Below are 26,999 nucleotides of genomic sequence, written 5' to 3' on the forward strand. Positions count from 1 at the left end.
TTTAACTTGCATCTAATCTCTTTTCACTGTCATTCATTAATCAACTCTGAAACAATATTAGAGGTAAAGGTTTACTATAAATGTTTTAACAGTCTTTGCCTCTGCTTTTTAACTTGGCCTTCCCAATACTTTGTCTACTACTGCAAGTCTTAGCTTTGATTACCTTCTATATCATGAGTGAAGTTCACCTTTCTCACTTTAAATTGCAAGTCTGTGGAAGAAACAGCTAAAACTTTGGTCAAACATATTTAAGTTAACACAAAAGTCATCCTTTCACAGTTATTCAGGGAACAACAACCAATGTGCAAGCTATTTACGAAGAGGAGATGGTTCTACACAGGAATATGTTTCCATAGTGAATGGTAGTCTTTTGCCTCCAAACTAATTACTATTCTTGTTACATGCGTGCTTAGTCGTGTCCAACTCTTTGTGACCCCATGGGCTGTAACCCGCCAGGCTCCTCTGTCTATGGGATTTTCCAGGCAAGAATAGTGGTTGGGTTGCCATTTTCTCCTCCAGGGGATCTTCCCAACCCAGGGATCGAACCCATGTCTCCTGCATTGGCAGGTGTATCCTTTACTGCTGAGCCACCTGGGAAGCCCCAAATACTACTCCAGATAATACTCATTTAGAGAAAGCATGAGATGGTATTCAGGAAAACAGAAACTGATCTAGAGAAAACTTTGTCACATTTACTGCGGCATTGTTACAAACAATGAAAATTAGAAACGACGTGAAAAATATTCACAAACAGTGAATGCAAAATAAAATTTACTACTTAAACACCCAGAACAGTGTGTAATCATTAAAGAGAATAAGATAAATCTATATGGAAAAAGGGCTATCATAGACTGGTTTTTCAAATGAGATTAAGAAAGGCTACAGAATAATACATACAGTATAAAACCTTTTCTGTTTAAACATATGTGTGAATATGTATGTATGAACTTGGTTGTATGTATATTAAAAAAATGACACCAAACTTACAACTATTATCTCTGGAAAAAGGTAAAGGACTTCCATTTTGAAGTCATATTCATATGTTTAATTTTTTTAGCAAACATAATGATGGATGAGGTTGAGGGATAGCCAGAAAACACCTCTAAATGTCAAAAGTCGCTTTACAAACAATTCTTCTGCTGTCTATGAAGAGGCATTTTCTGTTGTACTGAGTTTCATGGGCTTCAGGCTTGTTTAGGTGCTTAAATGGTATCTATGCAAATAATTTCTCTCTATTTTTTCTTCTTGTATTATTGCAGCCTCTGTATGTTTTCCCTAGTCCTTAGGCTTTTGCTCTTTAAATCACTCACCTCCCTTCCTTCCATCATCAGTCCAGCTAAAAGCTGTATTCTCCTGTAACCTTGTAAATTGGAAGGCCAATGCCTACCACCATACTTTACATCTAAGGGCCTGGTCTGTGATTAGGCAGTGTCGCTGTAATATGATCTACTGTTTTCAGCATTTCTATATAAATGCAGAGCCAAACACTGAATCATGAATGAACGGTATACTGGCAAGAATAAGATATGCCATATGATTTATAAATGAAAATTATAAATTTCAATGAACCTACTCTCTGATACAGCAATTCTTATAGGAATTTATTAATATGGTCACATGTGCAAAGTTACATATAAAACAATTTTCAATGAAACATCATTTGTAATTGAAAAAGACTGGACACAATATAAATGTCCATTAGTAAGGGGACTAGTAAACTATACTATGGCACAGGTCATAGAATGAAAAATGCTACAAGCACAAAAAGAGAATATTTATAAAGTTTAGCAAACTGACAGAAAACAATTAAAGTCAAGTAAAACAAAAATCAAAGCACAGTGTGTATAATAAAGAATCTGTGATACACACACACACACACACACACACTTATTATTTCAGCATTATTTGCTCTGGCAAGGTATGTAGTCATTTACATACCTCTCAGCCCCACACCCACCCTCCTATATCCTCCATTCTACACTCAGTACTTGGATTCTGAAAATTACATTTCCTAGGCTCCTAGCCAGCTAGTTTCCCTGAAGTTCTATCAGGAGATACTAGTAGGAGATCAAAGGGCAGGAGGAAGAAGAGAAGCTGCCTGCCCCTGGCTCCAACAGAAAAGTGGCTGCTTGTTGCAGAATCGGCAACAAAGTAGAGGTGGGGCAATTCTGGATGCTGGTAGCACCTTTTTGGGGGGGTTCTAGCTTTGTCAGTCGGAGAAGGCAATGGCACCCCACTCCAGTACTCTTGCCTGGAAAATCCCATGGATGGAGGAGCCTGGTGGGCTGCGGTCCATGGGGTCGCACAGAGTCGGACACGACTGAAGCGACTTAGCAGCAGCAACAGCAGCTTTGTCAGTGTGGGACCACTTCAGAGGATCTAGATCTACTTCAACAGCATCGCCAACAGCACAGCAATACATCCGAAGCTCATGAAATCCAAACTTTACAGAGTATTCCTAAGTCCTTTCATACTTTTTGAAAACCAATATTATAAAAATTAATATCATAAAATAATAAAGCTAGTTCCTATATTAAGAAAAGAATCTAAATACCTATGTATAGGCTTCCCTGGTGGCTCACATGGTAAAGAATCTGCCTGTAATGCAGGAGACCTGGGGTCAATCCCTGGGTTGGGGAGATGTTTGTTCCTAGAAAAATTCCTGAGACTTCTAAGTTAAATATAATCTACTGTTTATACTAATTTTCTAACACCGTCCATGTATAGAAGTATAGGTGCAGCTATACACTAAATGTAATAAAAGTTAAAACTTTTACATTCTAATTTTAAAAATTAAAGCAAACAGATGTACAACAGGAAGAAAAATCTGACTGCACTCTGAAGGAGATGTAATTCAAAACTGTGCTATTCAATGTGGTACTCATTAATCACATGTGGCTCTTTACATAGAATTAATTGAATGTTCTTCGATTTCTCTAGCCACTTTTTAAGGGCTCCGTTGTCACATGTGACTAGTGGAGAACTTACTAAACAGCAGAGATTAGAGATCATTTCCATAATCACGGAAAATTTTAGTGAATAGTGCTGTTCTGCTTTAGAAGCAATGCAGAAGTCTTTATAAAGGAAATTTTTTTCTTGGGAAATTGGGAAAACTCCTTGATGGATCCTTCATATTTCTGGCCCAGAAAGGCAGAGGCTCTTAGAAATGGTTTGAAAGTAAAGAACAGATAGCTAATATTCTACATAATAAAACAACAAGGATTTAGGAGGTTGCTAATAGTCTCCAGGAAGGAGTAGTCTGGGGGTCTGGGAGTACTCAGAAAAGGAGCAATTGGGAAAGTTGTGAGGACTCAACAAGACAAAAGGCAGAAGGAGTCTTCAGGACAACAGCTGGTGAGAAATTCTCTATGGCAAGAAGACCAAAGAACTTAAGGATAGTTGTGTCTAATCTCCGAGCCAATTTTGTTGCTTGTACTGTACTTAATCAACACTTAATAGTCTTCAGTTTTTCCCTAACTTTCAGTAAGAATCCTTCATATCCATGACCAATGCGTTCGTGGGGCTTTAGGCTATGAGGGCAACAGGAAAGCTGAGGCAAAGAAAAGGCATCAGCCGTAAGGAAGAGAGCAGCGCTGCAATGCTGAGTGACAGCAGGAAATTACAGCAAGGGAAACGTAACAACCTCCCCGGCTTCTTGTAAGCCCCAGAGATATGAAAGAGGACCTGAGACAATCTGTCACATTAGGGTTTGAGTTGGAGTCATTTTGGCAGAAAAGGTAACCCTAGGAAGTAGGAGGGTTGTGGGCTATCCAGGTGACAGACACTTGGAGCTATATGGCACACAGGCGATATATTTATATTATTGTTGTTCAGTCGCTAAATTGTCTCTGATTCTTTGCAACCCCACAGACTGCAACACACCAGGCTCCCCTGTCCTTCAGTATCTCCTGGAGTTTGCTCAGATTCATGCCCACCGAGTTGGTGACGCTATCTAACCATCTCATCCTCTTTTACAGTTTTATTTTTAAAGAAATAAACTACACAAGATAGAAAAGAATTTTCAAAATAGCACTTTTGAGTACTTACCACATGCCAGGTCTTTCAAGTTATTTCATATGTACTAACTCATTTAAACCTCAGCACAACTTTAAAGTATTACTATGATTATCTTTTTTTTCATAATTGAGAAAATGGAATAAGTAAATACGATTTAGAACACAATTCATATCCAGCAGTGTGGCCCCACAGTCATTGCTCTGACCCATTATACTATGTTGTTTCCAAGTCAAAGTTCAAGAAACATGCAAGGAAATCACTACTATTATTTCCTCTCTTCACATAGATGAAAAAATAAACAGAACAGAATTTTGAGTCTATGGAGTTCAATAATTTAGCATTCCTAACAAAATCTGAAGAAGCCACCCATTAGATGTCTTTAAGCTTCTATTTCTGGCTACCTTACTGGCTGCTGCTAAGTCGCTTCAGTCATGTCCGACTCTGTGCGACCCCATGGACTGCAGCCGACCAGGCTTCTCAGTCCATGGGATTCTCCATGCAAGAACACTGGAGTGGGCTGCCATTTCCTTCTCCAATGCATGAAAGTGGAAAGTGAAAGTGAAGTCGCTCAGTCATGTCTGACTCTTAGCGACCCCATGGACTGCAGCCTACCAGGCTCCTCCATCCATGGGATTTTCCGGGCAACAGTACTGGAGTGGGGTGCCATTGCCTTCTCCCACCTTACTGGCTAATTTATGGCAAATAAGGGTTAATAATAAAGTATAAACAAGGTAAAATTATTAAGAAGAGAAAATCTGGATCTCTGCAACTCTTTTTTATTTGCCTCATTCTGAGGCACAAATGCCATGTAAAATTTCAGGAATAAACAGGAATTATCTTATCTAAAATGGAACAATATAATCCAGCAAAAAGATAGTTTCTAATGAGTCCAAAGTAACATTTAGGATTTAGCCATGGTTTGGAATCTATGATGAATCAGAGATAACACTGAGCTTGTCAATACAACCTGGCTAGACAAATGTTTTAATTTTTATTGTTAGTCCAATGATATCACTTTTAACTAGGAAAAAAAATTGCTGGACTAATGAGTGTCCTACTATTTTGACTGATAACCAAAGCTACCAAAAGCAATCCAATTTCTGACAGGCTAAGCTAAGGGCACTATCAGAAAGGCAAGCCCAAGTGAGAACTTAGATGCTGAGATTCACATCTTACTTGCTCAGATGATGCCTGGAGTTCCAACCTGACTTTCTCACAACTTAGTCCAGACGGCAAACCCACACAAAATGAAAGAGGTGGCCCAGCACAAAAAACCCTGCTGACAAGGGCTCACTAATGTCACAGTCATCCATATCCTCACTCATCCTGAGGAAGAAAGCCGAAACTGGAAGAAGCATTCTACTTCACCTAGAACCAGAGTAAGAACATTGAATAATTGGTGCCACATTGAGTAACTGGTGCCACTTCAGTCATTTCCTTTTTATCACAAATATCCAATTCAAATAAGTCTCATTTTTTAAGTTCCCTGTTTAACAGTACTGAATTAGGTAAAAATCTAGTATAGCGTAAGAATTAGGTAAGATGGTCCTTTACTACACAATTGACTCAAGAAGTCATTCTACAACATGCTGATAGTGCTAAGTTGCTTCAGTCGTGTCTGACTCTGCAACCCCAAGGAGCCTGCCAGGCTCCTCTGTCCATGAGATTCTCCAGGCAAGAACACTGGAGTGGTTGCCATGCCCTCCTCCAGAGGATCTTCCCAGCCAGGAATCGAACCCGAATCTCCTACATCTCTTGCATTGGCAGCTGGGTTCTTTACCACTAGCGCCACGTGGGAAGTCCCATTCTACAACAAGCAGTCCTAAATCTTCCAGACGATCCAAGTGAAAGTAGAGAGAAAGCCATGCTAAATAGGATATAAAGCTGTAAAAGATTACACTGTCCATAGTTTAAGAGGATGGGTACAACCATTCACACAGACACTACAGTACAAACCTCTTTTACTTAAAAGAATAAAAGTTCCCTTTTGCCGAGATGATAAGTCCAAGCTTCCTGGCAGAATATGTAAAGGCTTTCATGTTAAGAATGCACAATCAGCACGGAGAGGTGGAGCCCTGAGAAAGCTTTCCTAGAAAAAGCTACCTCTGAGCTAATCAAGGAGAGAAGGGGAGGAGATTTTAGGCAGTGAATACACTGACTAAAGCTCAGATGAGAGACGCCTTCTGGTATGTACAGACAGACACAAGCAGCTGGTATGATGGAAACTTAAAGCATGAAGGAGGACAATATAGCAAGCTATTAAAATTTTACCAACTGAAATTACAGTCAACGGTCCCTATCTGCAGGTTCCACATCCACAGATTCAAACAACCATGGGTAGAAAATAATACTTGGAAAAAAATGTTCCAGAAAGTTTCAAAAAGTTGAAGTTGCTCCCAATGGGCAACTATTTACATATCATTTACATTGTATTTACAACTATTACACAGCATTTGCACTGTATTAGGTATTATAAATAACCTACAGATGATTGAAAATACACGCAAAAATGAGTGTAGGTTATAGGCAAACACTGTTTTACATAAGGGACTTGTGCTGTTTTACATAAGGGACTTGATCAACTGTGGATTTTGGCATCCCCGGGGGAGGGGAGCTGGGTCCTGGAATCGATCCCCAGTGGATATGGAGGGATGACTGTATCTAGAACTCTAGGGTGTACTCAGCAGTGGCCTATTACAAATCTACCTCCAAACTTTCATTTTAAAATCAAGATAATTTTAACTATACAAATATATATGTGTGTGTGTGTGTGCTTGTGTATATTTGTTTTAAAAAACCCTACAAATATTTTTTATTGCAGGATAAAAATTCCTTTTTGAATACTTTAACATTCACACTCCCACAAACAACTACTTTGGAATGTATATTCTTTCAGACCTTTTACTTTACTTCACGTTCATAAATATGTACCCACAAAAATATATACTATTGCCTTATGTTCAATGGTTTTCATGTAACTCTCCTGGGGATCACATACACCCATCTCCAAAGTCCAGTAATACTGTATATCTTCCTGGTGACAGGAGTTTCTTTTCAGCTTAACTGATTCCTCTTGTGAAATCAAACCAGACTGATAATGGAGAAATCCTCAGTTTTGTATTCCAAATGCAAGCGGAGACAATAAAATCATGGTAAATACTTGTTTAAAAATGTGCAAATCTCTTCTGAAATTATACTTTTATTTTTACCAAATAGCACTAGAAAACGTCGTATTTCCATTTTCCATTGAGTTCAGAAGCATATCTGTAAGTACAGTATCTAGTTACATGCTTAATCTACATAACTTATTTGAATCCAAATATCTGAATGTCCTTAAATAAGTTAGCAACACTTTTTTTGTTTGATGAAATGATTATGAATGTTGGCAAGAAAAAACAGATTCAGAAAGTTGAGCCAATTCAAAACAATTCTTTATCTAGGAAAAGTGATCAGTAACTCCTTTCATCAAGTTTTCAACTGCATTAAAACAAAAGTTTAAAATCTCCATAACTGATTTTAGTTTCTTTTAAATATAAGTTGGCAGTGATTAAGAATATAATTATTAAAAGTATCCTGTTTGCAATCTCTGTTGCTTCCTTTGGAACATCAAAGTGATTGTGACTCAGAAAGGTTATAGACCAAAGTCTTCTAATTTACAATTTAATCAGGAATAGATATGTTAAACTTGTTTTGATTTAAATATACTTTGAAATCACATTTTTATTACACTGCATAAATTCCTTCTATGGTAAAACAATTGACTTAAGTTCTGAGCATACCTCTCAATTTTCTTACTTGCAAATAGGCCCCAATGGTTCACATATACTAATTAATTAATTTAATTAGATTGGGGGGATACGTGTGTTTATTTACTTGTGTGCTTGTTGGGGGATAGTGAATCTCAAGAAGGCTGTACCTCAGGCAGGGACTTTGGTCAAAGGGTTGCCTGTCATGTCCCTGATCTTGTAGAGGCAAACTCATGAGATCACTAGAGACAACATAATTTTGATCAGCACTGTCCCACAGAAATATAATCACAGGCCACAAATGAGAGCCACGGATATAATTTAAAATTTTCTAGTAACTACTTTTAAAAAGAAAAATAACACTAGTAATTTTATTTTACCTAATATATCCAAAATATTATCCTGTCAATGTGATCAAATTTTTAAAATTATTCATATTTTGTATTCTTTTTTTCACATCAAGTCTTCAAAATTCAGTGTGTAACTTCATATTTATAGCACTTCTCAATTCGATCAGTCATATTTCAAGTGCTCACAAAGCCATAGTTAGGCAGTGGCTACCATACTGGACAGCACAGAAACAGAGGGAAAAACGGGGGCTTTGGAATTAACATGGACCTAAGATTTGAATCATAAGGGATCTGATTTAGGTCATACCTGAATGATCTAGTGGTTTTCCCTACTTTCTTCAATTTAAGTCTGAATTTGGCAATAAGGAGTTCATGATCTAAGCCACAGTCAGCTCCCGGTCTTGGATCATGGAAAAAGAAAGTTCCAGAAAAACATCTATTTCTGCTTTATTGACTATGCCAAGGCCTTTGACTGTGTGGATCACAATAAACTGTGGAAAATTCTTCAAGAGATGGGCATACCAGACCACCTGACCTGCCTCTTGAGAAATCTGTATGCAGGTCAGGAAGCAACAGTTAGAACTGGACATGGAACAACAGACTGGTTCCAAACAGGAAAATGTATACGTCAAGGCTGTATATTGTCACCTTATTTATTTAACTTATATGCAGAGTACATCATGATAAACACTGGGCTGGAAGAGGCACAAGCTGGAATCAAGATTGCCGGGGAGAAATATCAATAACCTCAGACATGCAGATGACACCACCCTCACGGCAGAAAGTGAAGAGGAACTAAAAAGCCTCTTGATGAGAGTGAAAGAGGAGAGTGAAAAAGGTGGCTTAAAGCTCAACATTTAGAAAATGAAGACCATGGCATCTAGTCCCATCACTTCATGGGAAATAGATGGGGAAACAGTGGAAACAGTGTCAGACTTTATTTTTCTGGGCTCCAAAATCACTGCAGATGGTGACTGCAGCCATGAAATTAAAAGACGCTTACTCGTTGGAAGAAAAGTTATGACCAACCTAGATAGCATATTCAAAAGCAGAGACATTACTTTGCCAACAAAGGTCTGTCTAGTCAAGGCTATGGTTTTTCCTGTGGTCATGTATGGATGTGAGAGTTGGACTGTGAAGAAAGCTGAGCACTGAAGAATTGATGCTTTTGAACTGTGGTGTTGGAGAAGACTCTTGAGAGTCCCTTGGATTGCAAGGAGATCCAACCAGTCCATTCTGAAGGACATCAGCCCTGGGATTTCTTTGGAAGGAATGATGCTAAAGCTGAAACTCCAGCACTTTGGCCACCTCATGTGAAGAACTGACTCACTGGAAAAGACTCTGATGCTGGGAAGGATTGGGGGCAGGAAGAGAAGGGGACGACAGAGGATGAGATGGCTGGATGGCATCACTGACTCGATGGACGTGAGTTTGAGTGAACTCCGGGAGATGGTGATGGACAGGGAGGCCTGGCGTGCTGCGATTCATGGGGTCACAGAGAGTCGGACACAACTGAGCGACTGAACTGAACTGAAGTGAAGGTTTGAATCCTAGTTCAATAACTTACTAAGCTGTGTGAGCACAAACTAGTTATATGAACTCCCTGAGTCCTGTAGTTCTTATCAGTAAATCAGAAATAATGCCAGATGCCTTGCAAATTTCTTAGAACTATAGATAATATGCTCACACATAATATAACTCAGTAAAGTCCTCCTCTTCCTCATTATTATATAAATTGAAGAAGAAAAGGTAACACTGTATGAAAGCTAAAATTTAAGGTTTAAAAATTGTGAAGGAGAAAAATAGAAACAAAAACTTGAAGCAAGATTATCAAAATCTTTTCTAACTTAAGTTCCGTCATCAACCCACTATTATCTATACAAAATAAAAACAAAAACCATATTTTCCAAAACTGTGAATAATGCCAAAATAAAATATTTCTAAAACTAGAGATATGATGGTGTTTGCCTTTTAAAGCAAATATGCTTTCTTGATTATTGTTGCTGAGATTACTATTAGTTTCTATTTCTCAGGGGGGAGAAATGGCTAGAAAGTTGAGTAGAAAGTTATTTGCATGGAAATGGCATTTTGAGATACTGCAAATGCTTCCAATAATCTACAAAGACTACATTATGCATTTGGATAACTGAACATTCACAATTTTCAGATAACTGTTACATTTTATTTTTCATTCACTTATATAGGATATCAAAATACAATACAGAAAATATACATAACATACCTCTGATAAAAATGTTTGGGCCGATTTCTGAGCTCCTACATGGAGCAGATACTCATATACGTAGAGTGCTAACCTGGGAAAAGAAAAAAATATTTATTGAGAAGAGGTATATTTAAAATTCACTCTTTAAACAATGCATACACCTTTTCATTACAAAAGTATTTTTCACACTAACAGTGACAGAAAATCAACTCTTCCAACATCTTTTCAATGGGAGTTTATACATGTATGTTCAGAAAGAACTTTAATTAAAATAGGACACAAAAAAATAAGGCACATTGTATCTTTTGGCAAGAAACACCTAAATAAGGATTATTTTTGTCTTGTATCATCTAATTTTTCATACCCTAAGTTCTCTTTTGTACTTAATATGAATTATAAATTTAAAACCAAACATTAATAATTCCCATAAGCTATATTAAGGTATAATTATTAGTATAATAAATAATTGGACTTTTAAAACAACACTATATCCTTCCATCTTTCTAGTGAATGTTATTATAAACTTCAGCTGTTTACACATCCATATGCCAAAATGGATGTTGAACATCCACTGTAATATTTGTTCAGCACTTTCTCCTCCTTAGATGTTATTGTTAAACCAACAATATTTTAGTTTATAACAAACTCAAATTACCTGCAAATCACAGCATTAAGTAAACTTTAAAGATACTAGATTATATTAGGCATTTGGGGACTTACAATTCAAAGGTTAACACAAAAGTACATATAAATTCATCACTCAAATACAGAATATTAAGTATGCACTATCCACTTATAGTACTCTCATTAACTAGTGGATTCAGAATTTTAAGCTAGACCATGTGGCTCAATTTTAGTTAAGCTGTTAACAAAATATTATTCATAAACCCAAATTAGTCTGCGGCAGTATTTTTAATGATCTCTTGGACCAATGCCCAGATAGCTCACAACACTTCAGTTTCTGCCACACTGTATTTACCAATATTGAGCCAGGTTTACAGTAAACAAAACAATGTAACAATAACCACAATTCTGTGCAGCCACACCATTTATCTTGCCAAATGAATTTATGATTGTTAAAGACTGATGGCATTTGCAAAAATGAGTATTTTCTTCATGGTTATGAAAACATAACATGTACTTGTAATGAAAAGGGAAAGCCTGTATATAATCATTGCTCTGTCCATTTAATTATTTCTCCATTCCCAAACTGTCAGACCCTTAAGATGAGAATCATTCTGTAGTTACTAAGCACCACGAATAGATACATGTTAAAGTTACTCATAGATGAAAAGCATGTTGTTGACAGTGAGTTTAGGAATATAATTTAGAAATATCTATTCTCTTCAAGTTGAATGCCATCTTCTAGGTCGGTGCTTCTCAACTCATCTTCTGCCCTAACACAGCTGAGGCACATGTCACATCCCTGTGTGATGCTCCATGGGGAAGGTTCATTCCCAACATACATTATATGGGATACGGGAACTGAAATGTTCCTGGAGTTTCAAACAAACAAACCCCAGTGGTGATTCTTATCACACGTTCTTCACACACACATATTCCACACACCCTGTCCCTCTAGTAACTGCGTTCAACCCTATCACATGATGCCCTGACCATGATGGCAGGTTTCATCTTGAAAGAGAAAATATCGGTGAATTTCGCCTGGAGAGACCAAAGCCTCAAAATTGCCTGCCAGTGGCATCATGGCCTTCCTGCTATTGCCCTAGAGCCTCATGTTATTCCTTCGGGTTGTAAAATCTTGGGCCTAGAGCCAAACCAGTGGTGAAGGCTAGAAAAGAAAGCCAGGTCCAAGTCAAGGGCCCAGTGGTAAGGATGTTCCACCAAGGTGGAGAAGCTGAAAGTTGAGAGGCTCTGAGTGAAGCGGGGGCATGGTGGTGGATCCAGGGGTGGCGATGGGGCAAGAGAACTGACCGCAGAACAGCCAAGGCCAGGGCTCGGCTTAGCTGTGTCCTTGCAATACAAACCATTCCTTAAAGTTGAGCAAGCCACTTCCTTGGAATCTCTTCTTTGTAATATTAAAGAAGATAATATATTTCTTATATGTTTCTCCCAGTTAATTAGGTAACAAAAAGTGTATCTCTTTATGAGTAGAATTTAAAGCAACATCTCCCCTCTTTGAATGACTCCAGGACAGTGATTCTAAAAGATGTATTGGTGGGGGCAGAGAATCAATGAGAGGAAGGGGTTTCAAACTATAAAGCTAAAGATTCTGAAGCATCTTCCTAGGTGTGTGCCTGTCCTCCTATCCTTCAAATCTCAGCTGTAGCAGCACATCATATTTTTACCAACAGAGTGATAAAACAGGACAGGGCTGAGAAAATCTACCTACAACGCCGCCTAAAGTATCCTAACGTTCTATCACCTCCCTGGAACAAAATGAATGCTTCCCAGGCAGTCAGGACCTGTGCTCTGGAAAGAGTGGCAGGGACCATCACACAGGTGAACAATTAATCAACTCCACTGCCATGGTGACTGTGGAATACATCACTAGCAAATTTCCGAATTTTAACTACCATCTCTGTATATGCTTGCTAAGTCGCTTCCGTCATGGTGTCCAAGTCTGCAACCCCATGGACTATAGCCTGCCAGGCTCCTCTGTCCATGGGGATTCTCCAGGCAGGAATCCTGGAGTGGGCTGCCATGCCCTCCTCCAGGGGATCTTCCCAACCCAGGGATCAAACCTGCGTGTCTCGTACCTCCTGCCCTGGCAGGTGGTTCTTTTTTTTTTTTTTAATTTTATTTTTAAACTTTACAATATTGTATTAGTTTTGCCAAATATCGAAATGAATCCGCCACAGGTATACCCGCGTTCCCCATCCTGAACCCTCCTCCCTCCTCCCTCCCCTACCCTCCCTCTGGGTCGTCCCAGTGCACCACCCCAAGCATCCAGTACCGTGCATCGAACCTGGACTGGCGACTCGTTTCATACATGATATTATACATGTTTCAATGCTATTCTCCCAAATCTCCCCACCCTCTCCCTCTCCCACAGAGTCCATAAGACTGATCTATACATCGGTGTCTCTTTTGCAGTCTCGTACACAGGGTTATTGTTACCATCTTTCTAAATTCTATATATATGCGTTAGTATCCTGTATTGGTGTTTTTCTTTCTGGCTTACTTCACTTTGTATAATAGGTTCCAGTTTCATCCATCTCATAAGAACTGAGTCAAATGTATTCTTTTTAATGGCTGAGTAATACTCCATTGTGTATATGTACCCCTAGCGCCACCAGGGAAGCCCGCTTCTGTGCACAGGATTTTCCAAACCCATCTCTTTAGTCCAATCCTCTCTACCAAGCTACAAACCAGCTTCTCCAAATCAGTTTGAAATTTCTAGCAAGGCAGTTCTCTCTTAACTTGACCACGTCCAGTGTTAAATTCACCTTCTCCGCCTGTTTACAGTACCCATGCTCATTTTCAAGGAAACATAATTTCTGAGTCTCAGTTTCCTCATTTGCAAAATGGGAAGGATACTTTCCTTGCAGTGCTGTTGAAAGGATTGGAGAGCACAGCAAATAGTAACAATGACTGCAACAGTTTAAGCTAACTATGTCACATATTACATTGCCAAGCTAATTATGTCGCAGCTAATTCTGTCACGTATAACCAAGTCACCAATGCCACAGTCGCGCCCACAGTTGCCATTCCTTTCACTCCTCCCCTGCTCCTGAAGGACCACGAAGCACCACAGTGACAGAACGGATACTGTTGATCTCCATTAGCTTCCTACAGAGGCATTAAGGTCACCAGAAATAAGAGCCTTCAGATGGTTCTGAGGGAAAAGCCCTGGAATAAATTAATTTTATATGAAGACAAATGTTTCCAGGGGAGTGGGGAGTGATACCTGTCCATCCGTGCATGTGAATCACAGCTTGGTCCCTTACCCAGTGACATGAGATCACCAAACACTTTATTCAGATTCAATTTCTATTGAACAGTGAAAATCTAAAGGTAAATACTGAATGTACAAATATTTTAAATGCGTACACTGTCATATTAACATGTTCCTTTTCCTTTTTAGGATCTTTAAGAAATTTATCTACTTTTGAAAAAGCACAGAGTGGCTACTTAATCTAGTGGCTCATGAAATGGAAGTGAAAGTTGTTAGTCACTCAGTCATGTCTGACCCTCTGTGATCCCATGGGCTGTAGCCCTTCAGGCTCCTCTGTCCATGGAATTCTCTAGGCAAGAATACTGGAATGGGTTGTCATTCTCTATTCCAGGGGATCTTCCCAACCCAGGGATCGAACCCAAGTCTCCCACTTTGCAGCCAGACTCTTTACTGCTTGAGCCACCAGGGAAACCCCAGTGTCTTATAACGTAATTCAATTACATAGGAAAAAAAAAAAAAAATCATGCACCTAATCTGCTTCCAGAAAGCAGACACGCTTTTTTTTTTAAACACTGATTAACAAAAAAGTATATCAAAGGTTCATGGATCATGTATCTTTTTCATTTCATTCTAAATTTCAAATAGATATCAATGACTGAGTTAACAAAATCATGTGACCAGCAACTCTAGAGAGAGACCCAAATCTGAAATAACTCAAGACCTGCTTTACTCCCTGGTTACTGCAGGCACTACACTTTTAAATTAAGAGCAAAGACAGAGGTTACAAACGGAGGAACACTGAAAACAGCTAAAGCCTGAGCCCACTTGGCACTGCCCTCAAAGCACCAATTACATATCAGCTACAAATGTGATGCACATTCAGTTCACCGTCTGCAAGTTACACACATATATACTCACGGGGCCATAGGAGCAGGACAGAAAAGGCACTGACAAAACTTCACAATTCAAATTCTATCAATCTCCAATTCTGATGGAGTGAAATCTATTTCAACTAGGCTTCATGGATTCAAAATCTCTAGTAAGTTGGGGTGGACCAAGTTTACAGTTTAATTTTTTAAACTGTTTACAAAAGGAAAGGGGGTAATTCCAATCACATTTTATTTGGTACATAATTCTAACAAACGTAGATTTTTTTATGAGTCACAAAATATATAATTAGAAGCAAATTAAAGATATATAAAAATGAAAAAATACAAAAAGATGTTAAAACTTTGACGATCCCTCCAAAAGAACCAAATAAAACTAAAAAGCAATAATGGACTGAGAAAAATGGATGTATGACCCACAGGACAACAAAAAGCTAACATGCTTAATACATTCTGCTCATATACTATGACCTGCCAGAACACGAAAATCTTAGTTTTTAAATAATGAGCAAGGATGGACGTTAAAGGCCAAGTAAGAAGAATGGCTACCGATGGCCAGCAAATAATCCTAAGGAAAAATATTCAACCTCCCAGCCATAAATAATATTTTAAAATTTCACCAATGTAGAAAAGACTCTACAAACATTAAAGCATTCAGTGCCTAAACGGTAAAATATGGAAGTGTAAGTCTACAAGTGAAAAACAGAGGATGCAGAATAGCTTACATGGTACACTCCCATTATTCAACTTCTATGCAGAGTACATCCTGAGAAACGCTGGGCTGGAAGAAGCACAAGCTGGAATCAAGATTGCCAGGAGAAATATTAATAACCTCAGATATGCAGATGACACCACCCTTATGGCAGAAAATGAAGAGGAACTCAAAAGCCTCTTGATGAAAGTGAAAGTGGAGAGTGAAAAAGTTGGCTTAAAGCTCAACATTCAGAAAACGAAGATCACGGCATCTGGTCCCATCACTTCATGGGAAATGGATGGAAAAACAGTGGAAACAGTGTCAGACTTTATTTTTGGGGGCTCCAAAATCACTGCAGATGGTGACTGCAGCCATGAAATTAAAAGACGCTTACTCGTTGGAAGGAAAGTTATGACCAACCTAGATAGCATATTCAAAAGCAGAGACATTACTTTGCCAGCAAAGGTCCATCTAGTCAAAGCTATAGTTTTTCCAGTGGTCATGTATGGATGTGAGAGTTGGACTGTGAAGAAAGCTGAGCGCCAAAGAATTGATGCTTTTGAACTGTGATGTTGGAGAAGACTCTTGAGAGTCCCTTGGACTGCAAGAAGATCCAACCAGTCCATTCTGAAGGAGATCAGCCCTGGGATTTCTTTGGAAGGAATGATGCTAAAGCTGAAACTCCAGGACTTTGGCCACCTCATGCAAAGAGTTGACTCATTGGAAAAGACTCTGATGCTGGGAGGGATTGGGGGCAGGAAGAGAAGGGGATGACAGAGGATGAGATGGCTGGATGGCATCTCTGACTCGATGGACGTGAGTCTGAGTGAACTCCGGGAGTTGGTGATGGACAGGGAGGCCTGGCATGCTGCGATTCATGGGGTCGCAAAGAGTTGGACATGACTGAGTGACTGAACTGAAGTGAACTGAAGTATACTACACATACACATGTATATTCTGCCAGAGACAGTTCATATACATACAGGCACAGGAGCAACAAGTGTCACCCTCCAAGCTTCCCCCTCTGGTGAAAACATACGTAACCAAACAATATCTTTTATTGTAGGATTTTTTTATCACTAGGGAGTGGGAGCCTAGGATAAGAGGCAGACTTTTTTTAACTGCATAAACATTCTTCTGTTTGCTTATTTACCCAGTACTTCTATTACCTGTTTTAAAAGAAAAAAAAGGAGTAAATGGGAAAAAATTAAAATAATAAACCTTTTGTAACCTCTGACCTAGTAATTTTTATTCTAAAAAACTGTTTTAAAGAATTAATCAGAAATCCAAACAATTTATAATGAAGTTTATGGCAAAAGTGTAGCAGTGAAACACTGGTAACCTAAATATCTGATGAGAGAAATAATTAGATTGTAACATATGCAGGTAATGGGAAAATACATTTTTGAAGATGTTTAATGAAATGAAAAAATGTTCATAATTCATTGTTAAAAGTGCGAGAACGTATATACACAAATATACCATACTACATGTAGAAAAAGAGACGGAAATTTGAGTTATAGCTACTGGTAAAAACATTAATAGCTGTAAGAAGAAACAGATGATGAGCAACTAATATGGATGTGGTGGAAACAATAAATAAAACATAAAACCAGTATGGTCTAATTAGACTAGGAGCAAACACCCCCATGCCTCCTTCATAAGGCCTGAGGACAACTCTCGTAATAGCACTGTCTTTATTACATACATATCATTATTAATCATAATTAATAATCATAATATTAGCTTTGGGTCTCCAGTAAAAGATCATACTTTGTGCCATTCATGCTGCATAAAGACCCAAGATATGTGGCCAGATAAAAATATTAAACCGCTGATGTTTTCTGCAAACATTTTTTCCCCAGTTTGTTGTCTGATTTAATTTTGGTCAGGTTTTCTGGGGCTTCCCTGATAATTCAGTTGGTAAAAAGAATCCACCTGCAATGCAGGCGACCCCGGCTCCGTTCCTGGGTGGGGAAGATCCGCTGGAGAAGGGATAGGCTACCCACTCCAGTATTCTTGGGCTTCCCTTGTGGCTCAGCTGGGAGAGACTGCACCTGCAATGAGGGAGACCTAGTTCGATCGCTGGGTTGGGAAGATCCAGTATTCTGGCCTAGAGAATTCATACAGTCCATGTGGTCGAAAAGAATCGCAAAATGTATACAACTGAGCGACTTTCACTTTGTGGGGCGGGGGAGGGAATGGGGTGGAGAGCAGAGAGGGGTGACACATTTAGATACTTTTGATTAAACTTTATATGTAGAAATAACTATTAATAATATGAAAATAAAAATTCTAAACTTCATAGAAAATGGGCAGAAGCAATAAGAAACATCACAACTAATTTTGAAACATGGAAAACATTAAACCTTACTGGGAATCAAACAAATACATATTAAAGCAACAATGGGATTTAAATTCTTAATTAAATAATATGTAAAAAAAATGGATATTCAAATACTACTGATGGCAATAAACTGGTACAGTTTTCAAAACCAATTTGGCAGTAAGTATAAATCAACAACTTGCTAAAAAAGTTCACACACTTTGATCCAACAATATAATACCATTACTTGAGAGTCTAGCCTAAAGAAATTTTCCCAAATGTAGAAAAACTTAATACACAGAACTTTTTAACCAAAGAACATGTAGAACAATAAAAAATAAAAAAATAAATAGGAAAGTGGCTGCATCTGTAGTAAAATATTTTGCATTAGTTAATTTCATGTTTGAAAATATAATTCAGAATTTATATATATTCATTGAAAAAGCACCAAAGAGACTTCTGCTTAATTCTTGAACTTTAAAATGTGAAAAAAATGTCATAACCATACCCTCAAATAAAATTATTTCAAATTTACCTTAGGAAAATTGCCAAATCTAACAAAGAAACAAAGGTTTACTATTCATGTGAATAAACTCTATTACATGGTTGCCACCATGTATCATGTAAAAGATCTAAGACAATGAAGCATTTAACTAATAGCACATCTACAACAGATACTGTCATTTAAGAGTTTAATTACAGCAAATTCTCAACCACACTTATAATAAGGACTTTACAGTCTGGAAAAGGGGTAAAGAATTCACTCTATAATCCAGCTACCTAATTTGAGATTAAATCTCTTGCTCTGAAGGAAACAGTAGAAAATAAGGAACTTTGACTAACGTATAAAAAGGGTTTTTAAGACTACTGTTAATCTACAAAAAGGTTTTCCAAGCTACATATAAATGAAAGGTGAATAGTCCCTGTAGTACAGAGCTAATGCCTCACTCACTACATGCACATATGTGTATGTATGTCAATGTCTATGTATGATAGATCTCTAGAGAAAAAATCATTATTTCACAAAAGTCAGTAAATAAAAATGGCCTAATGTGTTTGAGCTGAATTTACAGAATAGTTAAGACGGATATGACTGTTTTATTCATAGATTTTTAAAAATCTGGTGAGCAGGATTCATCACAAGTTTTCTTTACATTATACATGCTAGTTATAATAATGATTTAATGTTTATAAAATGTTTGGGGAATGTGCGCCACTCTTGGATAATATTTAATCATGCCCCCACAATATTCCTGTGAGGCAGAGTCATGAACTATGTATAAACATCATTAGGTAAGAGCTCATACAATGAAAAGTCCAACGGCCAATAAACACATATGTCTGTCAGCCCGGCCACAATATCCTATATTTACTTTTCACAGGCAGATCTACTATCTGCTACCTGTCTTTTGCATGTGATTCTTTTAATATTCCAAAAAGATGTAACACTGAAGGTGAAAGCAAGAGAAAGTGTGTGTGTGTGTGTGTGTGTGTGTGTGTGCACTCAGTCATGTCCAACTCTTTGCAACCTCATGGACTGCAGTCCACCAGGCTCTTCGGTCCATGGAGTTTTCCAGGCAAGAAATACTGGGGTGAGTTGTCATTTCCTTCCCAGGTGATCTTTCCAATCCAGGGGTGAAACTGTGTCTCCTGTATCTCCCGCACTGGCAGGCAGAGTCTCTATCACTTGTGCCACCTGGGAAGCCCTCCAGAGAAAGCAGCCATTTAATATGAGAAAACAGATATCCATCCCAAACTTCAGTGATGGAAACTGACTTTGTTAGTATTTCACCATCTTATGTTTAGCAAGGAGAAAAAAGATACAAGTAAACATAAAGCCTTCAGAGTAACGAATCCCCATTTGTACTCTTAAAATTCTTTTGGTTAATTCACCTGTATGCCCAAAGGTAGAGGGAAGACATGGAAAGAGAATAACTTCAAAAAACAGCTGTTCCTAATTTCTACTGAAATTAAACTACTATAACACATTTTGTTTCATTTATCTCTGTATCTCCAGCACATAAAGAAGTGCCAATAAATAATTTTTAATGAAGGAATGACTCTCTTAGACCAGGCATAAGGCATTAACAGAATCTTCTGGCTTCCTCCAATCCTCTGGTTTCCTCTAATCAAGCAATACAAGGGGAAGCATAAGGAATCTCCTTAGCTATTTCAGCTTCAATTAATACTATAGTTTAACAACATGAATGTTATCCAAACAATTTCTTCACACTGATTCCTAATCCCTATATTCAAAGGATACTTTTTTTTTTAAAGAAACAAATTAGTCCATCAAGTTGTGAGGGGTAGATATTTGGTTTTTTTTTTAATTTTATTTTATTTTTAAACTTTACAATATTGTATTAGTTTTGCCCAACATCAAAATGAATCCACCACAGGTATACCTGTGTTCCCCATCCTGAACCCTCCTCCCTCCTCCCTCCCCATACCCTCCCTCTGGGCCATCCCAGTACACCAGCCCCAAGCATCCAGCATCGTGCATCGAACCTGGACTGGCGACTCGTCTCATACATGATATTACACATGTTTCTTGTTTTGTTATTTTTAATGAAACAAATCCTCAAAAGACAACAACCTCCCTATTTCCTTAAAGGAAATAAATCAAGGTCAGAAAATAAACAATAAAATGACTGTAGAGGGTTAGAAGAGGGCTATTTTATACAGAACGGTCTAGCTGTTATATTTAGCACTGGTGAGCAGTATGTGTTGCAAACTGGACATCCAAAACCCACTCCCCATCTTTTGTCATTAACCATGTCAAATCTGCATGTCATTAACCAGAGAAGCCTCAGACAGAGAATTTAGAACACAATTAAGTTCTCCTGTGCACGTATGCTAGGTCACTTTAGTCATGTCCGACTCTTTGTGACCCCACTGACTGTAGCTCACCAGGCTTCTCTGTCCATGAGATTCTCCAGGCAAGAATACTGGAGTAGATGGCCATGCCCTCCTCCAGTGAATCTTCCCGACCTGAGGATCAAACCCACATCTCTTATGTCTCTTAGTGGGTTCTTTACCACTAGCACCACCTGGGAAGCCCAAGTTCTCCTAATGGACTATAAAAAGTCTTGGTGGATCTAGATTCCTGCTGCTGCTGCTAAGTCGCTTCAGTCATGTCCAACTCTGTGAGACCCCATAGACGGCAGCCCATCAGGCTCCCCCCAATCCCTGGGATTCTCCAAGCAAGAACACTGGAGTGGGTTGCCATTGCCTTCTCCAATTCATGAAAGTGAAAAGTAAAAGTGAAGTCGCTCAGTTGTGTCTGACTCTTCGTGACCCCATGAACTGCAGCCCACCAGGCTCCTCCAACCATGGGATTTTCCAGGCAAGAGTACTGGAGTGGGGTGCCATCGCCTTCTCTGCTAGATTCCTACCCACTGCTGTATTTAAAATGAATAACCAACAAGGACTCACTGTATAGCGCAGTGGACTTTGCTCAATATTATGTAACAACTAATTGGGAAAAGAATTTGAAAAATAGTAGACAATGTATACATGTAACTGAATCACTTTTTATATACCTGATCTGAAATGTTTGTTAGTTTCAACTGCACTCCAATATAAGTTTCTTTTTTTAAAAAAGTCATTTTGGATCTAGAAAACAGAATTCTCTTATTCCTGATGCACTGTATAATTCCAGTGTTGACTAATGACACATATCAGGATCCAAATGTGTCTCCTAAGTGATAAAATGCCAAGAGTTAGCTGGATCACAGCTAGCTAACAAGTAGCAAGGAGCATTTGGCAGCCTCTGAGAGACTGCTCATGGGATTTTAAGTAGTTTAGCAATGAAACTAGATCAGCCTGATCAAATTTTCAACAGAGCTTACAACCTGGTGCTAAGGAGGTGTGAAAAATTAGAAATCTGTTTCTAACGTTGTCTTTGTAAAGTTCTTCATCGTTAACAGTGAAGTGAAAAAACAGGTTTACCGTGTCAAAAACAGTGTCTATGCAACCACACAAAATATTAATATCCAGCCTTTGTTTTAAATACACTTAAAAAGTCTATTTTTTTATATTCTCAATATCAGTTTGAGGGAAACAGATACCTCATATACATAAAGATACTGAAGATACTAAACCTTCTCTCTATTGATCTGTACTTCCCAAATTTTCTATAATCAAGAAAAAATGATTTTAAAACTCAGTCACAAGCTCATGATTCCTTCTTCAAGCTTATTTTAAATTATTATCTATGTGTAACATTTTCCTCAAGTACAAATGAACAATAATAGTTTATTCTAATCATGTTAATAGCCAAGAAAATACCTTCTTTCTAAATAAATTACATATCCCAAGAAATTAAGATGAGTGGAAAACATTTAAAAGCCGTCTAATGTTATTCCTCTTACTACTAAGCACTGAAAATAACCTACTCAGAATTTCTTCCTGGCTTTACCATTTTTTTTCTTTTTTATCTCATGCAAAAGCTTACCGTAAAACTAAAAATAAGTCGTCGTTGTTGTTCAGTCCCTAAGTTGTGTCCGACTCTTTGTGACCCCATGGACTGTGGCACGCCAGGCTTCCCTGTCCTTCACTATCTCCTGGAGTTTGCTCAAACTCATGTCCATTGAGTTGGTGATGCCATCCAACCATCTCTTCCTCTGTGGCCTCCTTCTCTTCCTGCCCTCAATCTTTCCCAGCATCAGGGTCTTTTCCAATGAGCCGGCTCTTCAAATCAGGTGGCCAAAGTATTGGAGCTTATTGGAAAATAAGTTGCATCATTTAAATCTCTCTCTCCTACTTATTTACAAAACAAAAATAGACTCACAGACTTTAAAAACAAACTTGTGGTTACCAAAAGGGAAACATGGCAGGTGGGGATGAATTAGAAGCTTGGTACTAAAATATACACACTGCTGCTGCTACTGCTGCTAAGTTGCTTCAGTTGTGTCCGACTCTGTGTGACCCCATAGACGGCAGCCCACCAGGCTCCTCCGTCCCTGGGAATCTCCAGGCAAGAACACTGGAGTGGGTTGCCATTTCCTTCTCCAATGCATGAAAGTGAAAAGTGAAAGGGAAGTCGCTCAGTCGTGTCCGACTCTTAGCGACCCCATGGACTGCAGCCTACCAGGCTCCTCCATCCATGGGATTTTCCAGGCGTGAGTACTGGAGTGGGGTGCCATTGCCTTCTCTGAAATATACACACTACTATATATAAAAATAATCAACAAGGACCTACTGTATAACACAGGAAACTCTACTTGATATTATATAATAATTTATATGGGAAAAACATCTGAAAAAGAATGGATATGTGAATATGTATCATATAACTGAATCACTTTACCATTCACTTGAAACTCACACAACATTGTAAATCAACTGCACTCCAATATAAAATAAAAACTAAATTTAAAATATCTCTCCTTATTTCTGTTTTTTAAGCAGTGCACATAGCAGAAGCTATATGTATAGGTAGCACTTTCTTATCATTAAAGATCATTTCCCTGGTGTCCCACAGGTCACATGCCAGATGGTTGCAACCCACATCACAGAACCAGGTCTAAGATCTGTAGTTCAGTATCTACCTTCTTTTCTGAAGCTGTTCAAACTTGGGATCACAGATATGAACATAACATTCTGATCGGGTATTAGTAACTTGGATCCACCACAGGTTTGGGGAATTGTAAATCCTTCAATATCCTTCTATTCCCTGCTTCATGCAAATAGTCTCCTCACGAAAAGACTGAGGCTCCCTGATGTGGACTGAAGTCACTACAGCTTACTTCTTCTCACGTTTCCATGTGATGAGGACTTCTAAGGGGACTTTCCCTTTCACTTTAGGGAGTCCATGAATAGAAATGAGGAGAACTTAATGTGACATTCTTATTTGTTAAAAGTCTTCCTGTTAATTTCCTTTTGCAACCTTCGCACATACTGTTTTGGCATTTAGATCTATTCTGCTTTGTATCTGCTTTTCTTTAGCACTCACTTTACATTCCCTATTATTTCTTGCAGCATTTTATGTTTCACCTTGTTCTAATTTCCTTAACCCCAGTCAAATCCATACAGTCATCAGTTCAGTTCAGTTCAGTTCAGTCCAGTTGCTCAGTCATGTCCGACTCTTTGCAACCCCGTGAATCGCAGTACGCCAGGCCTCCCTGTCCATCACCAACTCCCGGAGTCTACTCAGACTCACGTCCATCGAGTCAGTGATGCCATCCAGCCATCTCATCCTCTGTCGTCCTCTTCTCCTCCTGCCCCCAATCCCTCCCAGCATCAGGGTCTTTTCCAATGAGTCAACTCCTCGCATGAGGTGGCCAAAGTACTGGAGTTTCAGCTTTAACATCAGGCCTTCCAATGAACACCCAGGACTGATCTCCTTTAGAATGGACTGGCTGGATCTCCTTGCAGTCCAAGGGACTCTCAAGAGTCTTCTCCAACATCACAGTTCAAAAGCATCAATTCCGGCGCTCAGCTTTCTTCACAGTCGAAGCCATAATATATTTGGTGATGTCTTTAGTTGGACCTACCTTGTTATTGCCATATTTCAAGTATCTGCATTAATATGCACCATTCATTGAGGCTAGTGTTTATAATTCATTTTCCACTTTCCCTAGAGGAATTCTGGAAAATTTTTTCTCTTAACAAATTCCAGCAATGTCTCTGATCTGTACTTCTTAGGGCACATGCAGAACTGGAAAGAAATGCTTCAGAAGAACACACCCATAGACACAGGACCCAGAACACCATAGAAGGAAATGGGCAGGTATTCAAAGGAAAACCCAACTCAGGAAAGATACGGGATAATTTTTTCTCTCTGATTTTCAGAAGGTATATATGTATGATAATTGATTTTTAATCATTAGTTGGAGCTATTTTTTTAAAGTTCCATATAAAATAATTAAGACCACAGGGTTTTTCCCTACGACTTAACTCATTTCCTAGCATTAGTCTGAAGTACTTAGACATTTACAGCATTTAATCTTTCATGCTAGTTATTTATCTCTTTATTAGACAACTCTTAAGCAAACATCTATCTTGTGCAAAGTACTGAGAACCAAGGAAATAATAATTTTTAGGACCCACCACAGCAGAATGTGTAGCAATATGGTCAAAGAATGAATCTTTACACTAAGAAAAATTTTTTACAAGTTAGTGGCATAAAGATACGGAGAAGGCAATGGCACCCCACTCCAGTACTCTTGCCTGGAAAATCCCATGGACGGAGGAGCCTGGTAGGCTGCAGTCCATGGGGTCGCTGAGGGTAGGACACGACTGAGCGACTTCACTTTCATTTTCCCTTTCATGCATTGGAGTAGGAAATGGCAACCCACTCCAGTGTTCTTGCCTGGAGAATCCCAGGGACGGGGAGCCTGGTGGGCTGCCGTCTATGGGGTCACACAGAGTCGGACACGACTGAAGCGACTTAGCAGCAGCATAAAGATAATTCTAAATATCTAAAATTAGAAACAAAAATTATTTTGAAACATGAGAAATTTAATAAACACTTAATACTCATCACCATCAACAGTTAGTAAGCTCCTACCATTAGTCTAGCCCTTAAACCAAAGGGAAAAAAAATAGAAGAAGATATAAATTTTGTCTTCAAGGAATTTTCAGGCTTGTTAATGGGAAGAAACATATAATTAAAACCAGGTCAGTAAATACAGAGTGGCATGTGGCTGGCACACAGGCAGCAAGACATCAAGAATCCAGACGAGGAAGGGACCACTGTAAGAGACTCTTGACAAAAGGGCTTGAGCTGACACAGGAAACAGCACTTAAGCTAGGTATTAAGGGAAATGGGATAAGCAGGAAGAAAAGAGGATGTTTAACCAGAGGATAATAGCCTGAAAGAATTACCTAAATTATATACATCACTGTGGCCAAAATAAAATTCTCTATGTACCTTAAAGCAATAAAAATGGTTTCACAAAATATTATTGAGATTTCTACTGTCACTATGCAATATAAAGATTTTACTCTATTATATAAAACATGATGGAGTAATAATAGGAACTTATATTTATAGTATTTTACAGCTTATAAAATGTGTTCACCTATGAAAGTAAATATTTAATTACTTACTAGCAGTTTATAGTAGTTATTTTATTAAGAATTCCTCCGCAGAGTTATCTTTTATTTTTTTTCGACTTTTTAAAAAATAAGCTTTTCTATGTACATTTGTAATTCAGAAAAATATTCATCTAAAAGGGATTCCTTATGGTATTTCCTGTGGATGGATGTGCTGCAGTCCATGGGGTCACAAAGAATTGAACACGACTGAGCGAGTGACTGAACTGATGGCATTTCCTAATTAAAATTTAGGTTTCAATTTCAGAATATAAAAGCTTATTTTTTACCCCAAAATGTAAGCAGAAGCCCACATTTTTAAGTATCAGAAAGGGATATATATCAAAGATATATATTTTTTCCTACATATCTATACATTTAAATAAACATATTCTGATTCTCCAGTTACATTTGTATCTAAAATAAATGTTTAAAATGTATCTCTACATAAGAAGCTAAAATAATCAATAGATAAAAGAGAAAGACAGGGGGAGATAATAGGATTAAATACAGGAACCTCTACTAAATTAATCTCCAGATATTCAATTTCCAGTCAATTGCACAAAGAAGCATTTAGTATCCATGGATGCCTAAATCAATGAAAAGAGTAAGCTAAGAGACTGTGACTTCCTTAAGTAAATATACAAATAATCAAACTAACTCCCTGATCTTAGATAAACAATCGCTGCATAATCATCAAATTTGAAAATAAAACTGAGATAACTAACATATTTAGATTCCACATTAGTATCTGAAAAGAACAGGTAATCTGAAACACTGCACTAAATCTGATAAGATTAAGTTAACAAAAATAAATGTACAACTCTGCACTTGAATCAAAAATCTTGTATTGACA

At 38.2% G+C, this 26,999-nt stretch overlaps 1 protein-coding gene across 8 annotated transcripts in view; it reads right to left on the minus strand.

Annotated features, from left to right (window-relative positions):
- SSBP2 (single stranded DNA binding protein 2) overlaps window positions 1–26,999 on the minus strand; it is a 311,687-nt gene that overhangs the window by 209,311 nt on the left and 75,377 nt on the right. For all 8 annotated transcript variants that reach the window (XM_061424314.1, XM_061424315.1, XM_061424313.1 and 5 more), the window contains exon 2: window positions 10,356–10,428. In XM_061424314.1, coding sequence (XP_061280298.1) covers window positions 10,356–10,428 — 73 coding nt within the window. The remainder of the gene's footprint in view (window positions 1–10,355; window positions 10,429–26,999) is intronic.

This window comes from Bos javanicus, chromosome 7, assembly GCF_032452875.1.
Source record: "Bos javanicus breed banteng chromosome 7, ARS-OSU_banteng_1.0, whole genome shotgun sequence".
Lineage (NCBI taxonomy): Eukaryota > Metazoa > Chordata > Mammalia > Artiodactyla > Bovidae > Bos > Bos javanicus.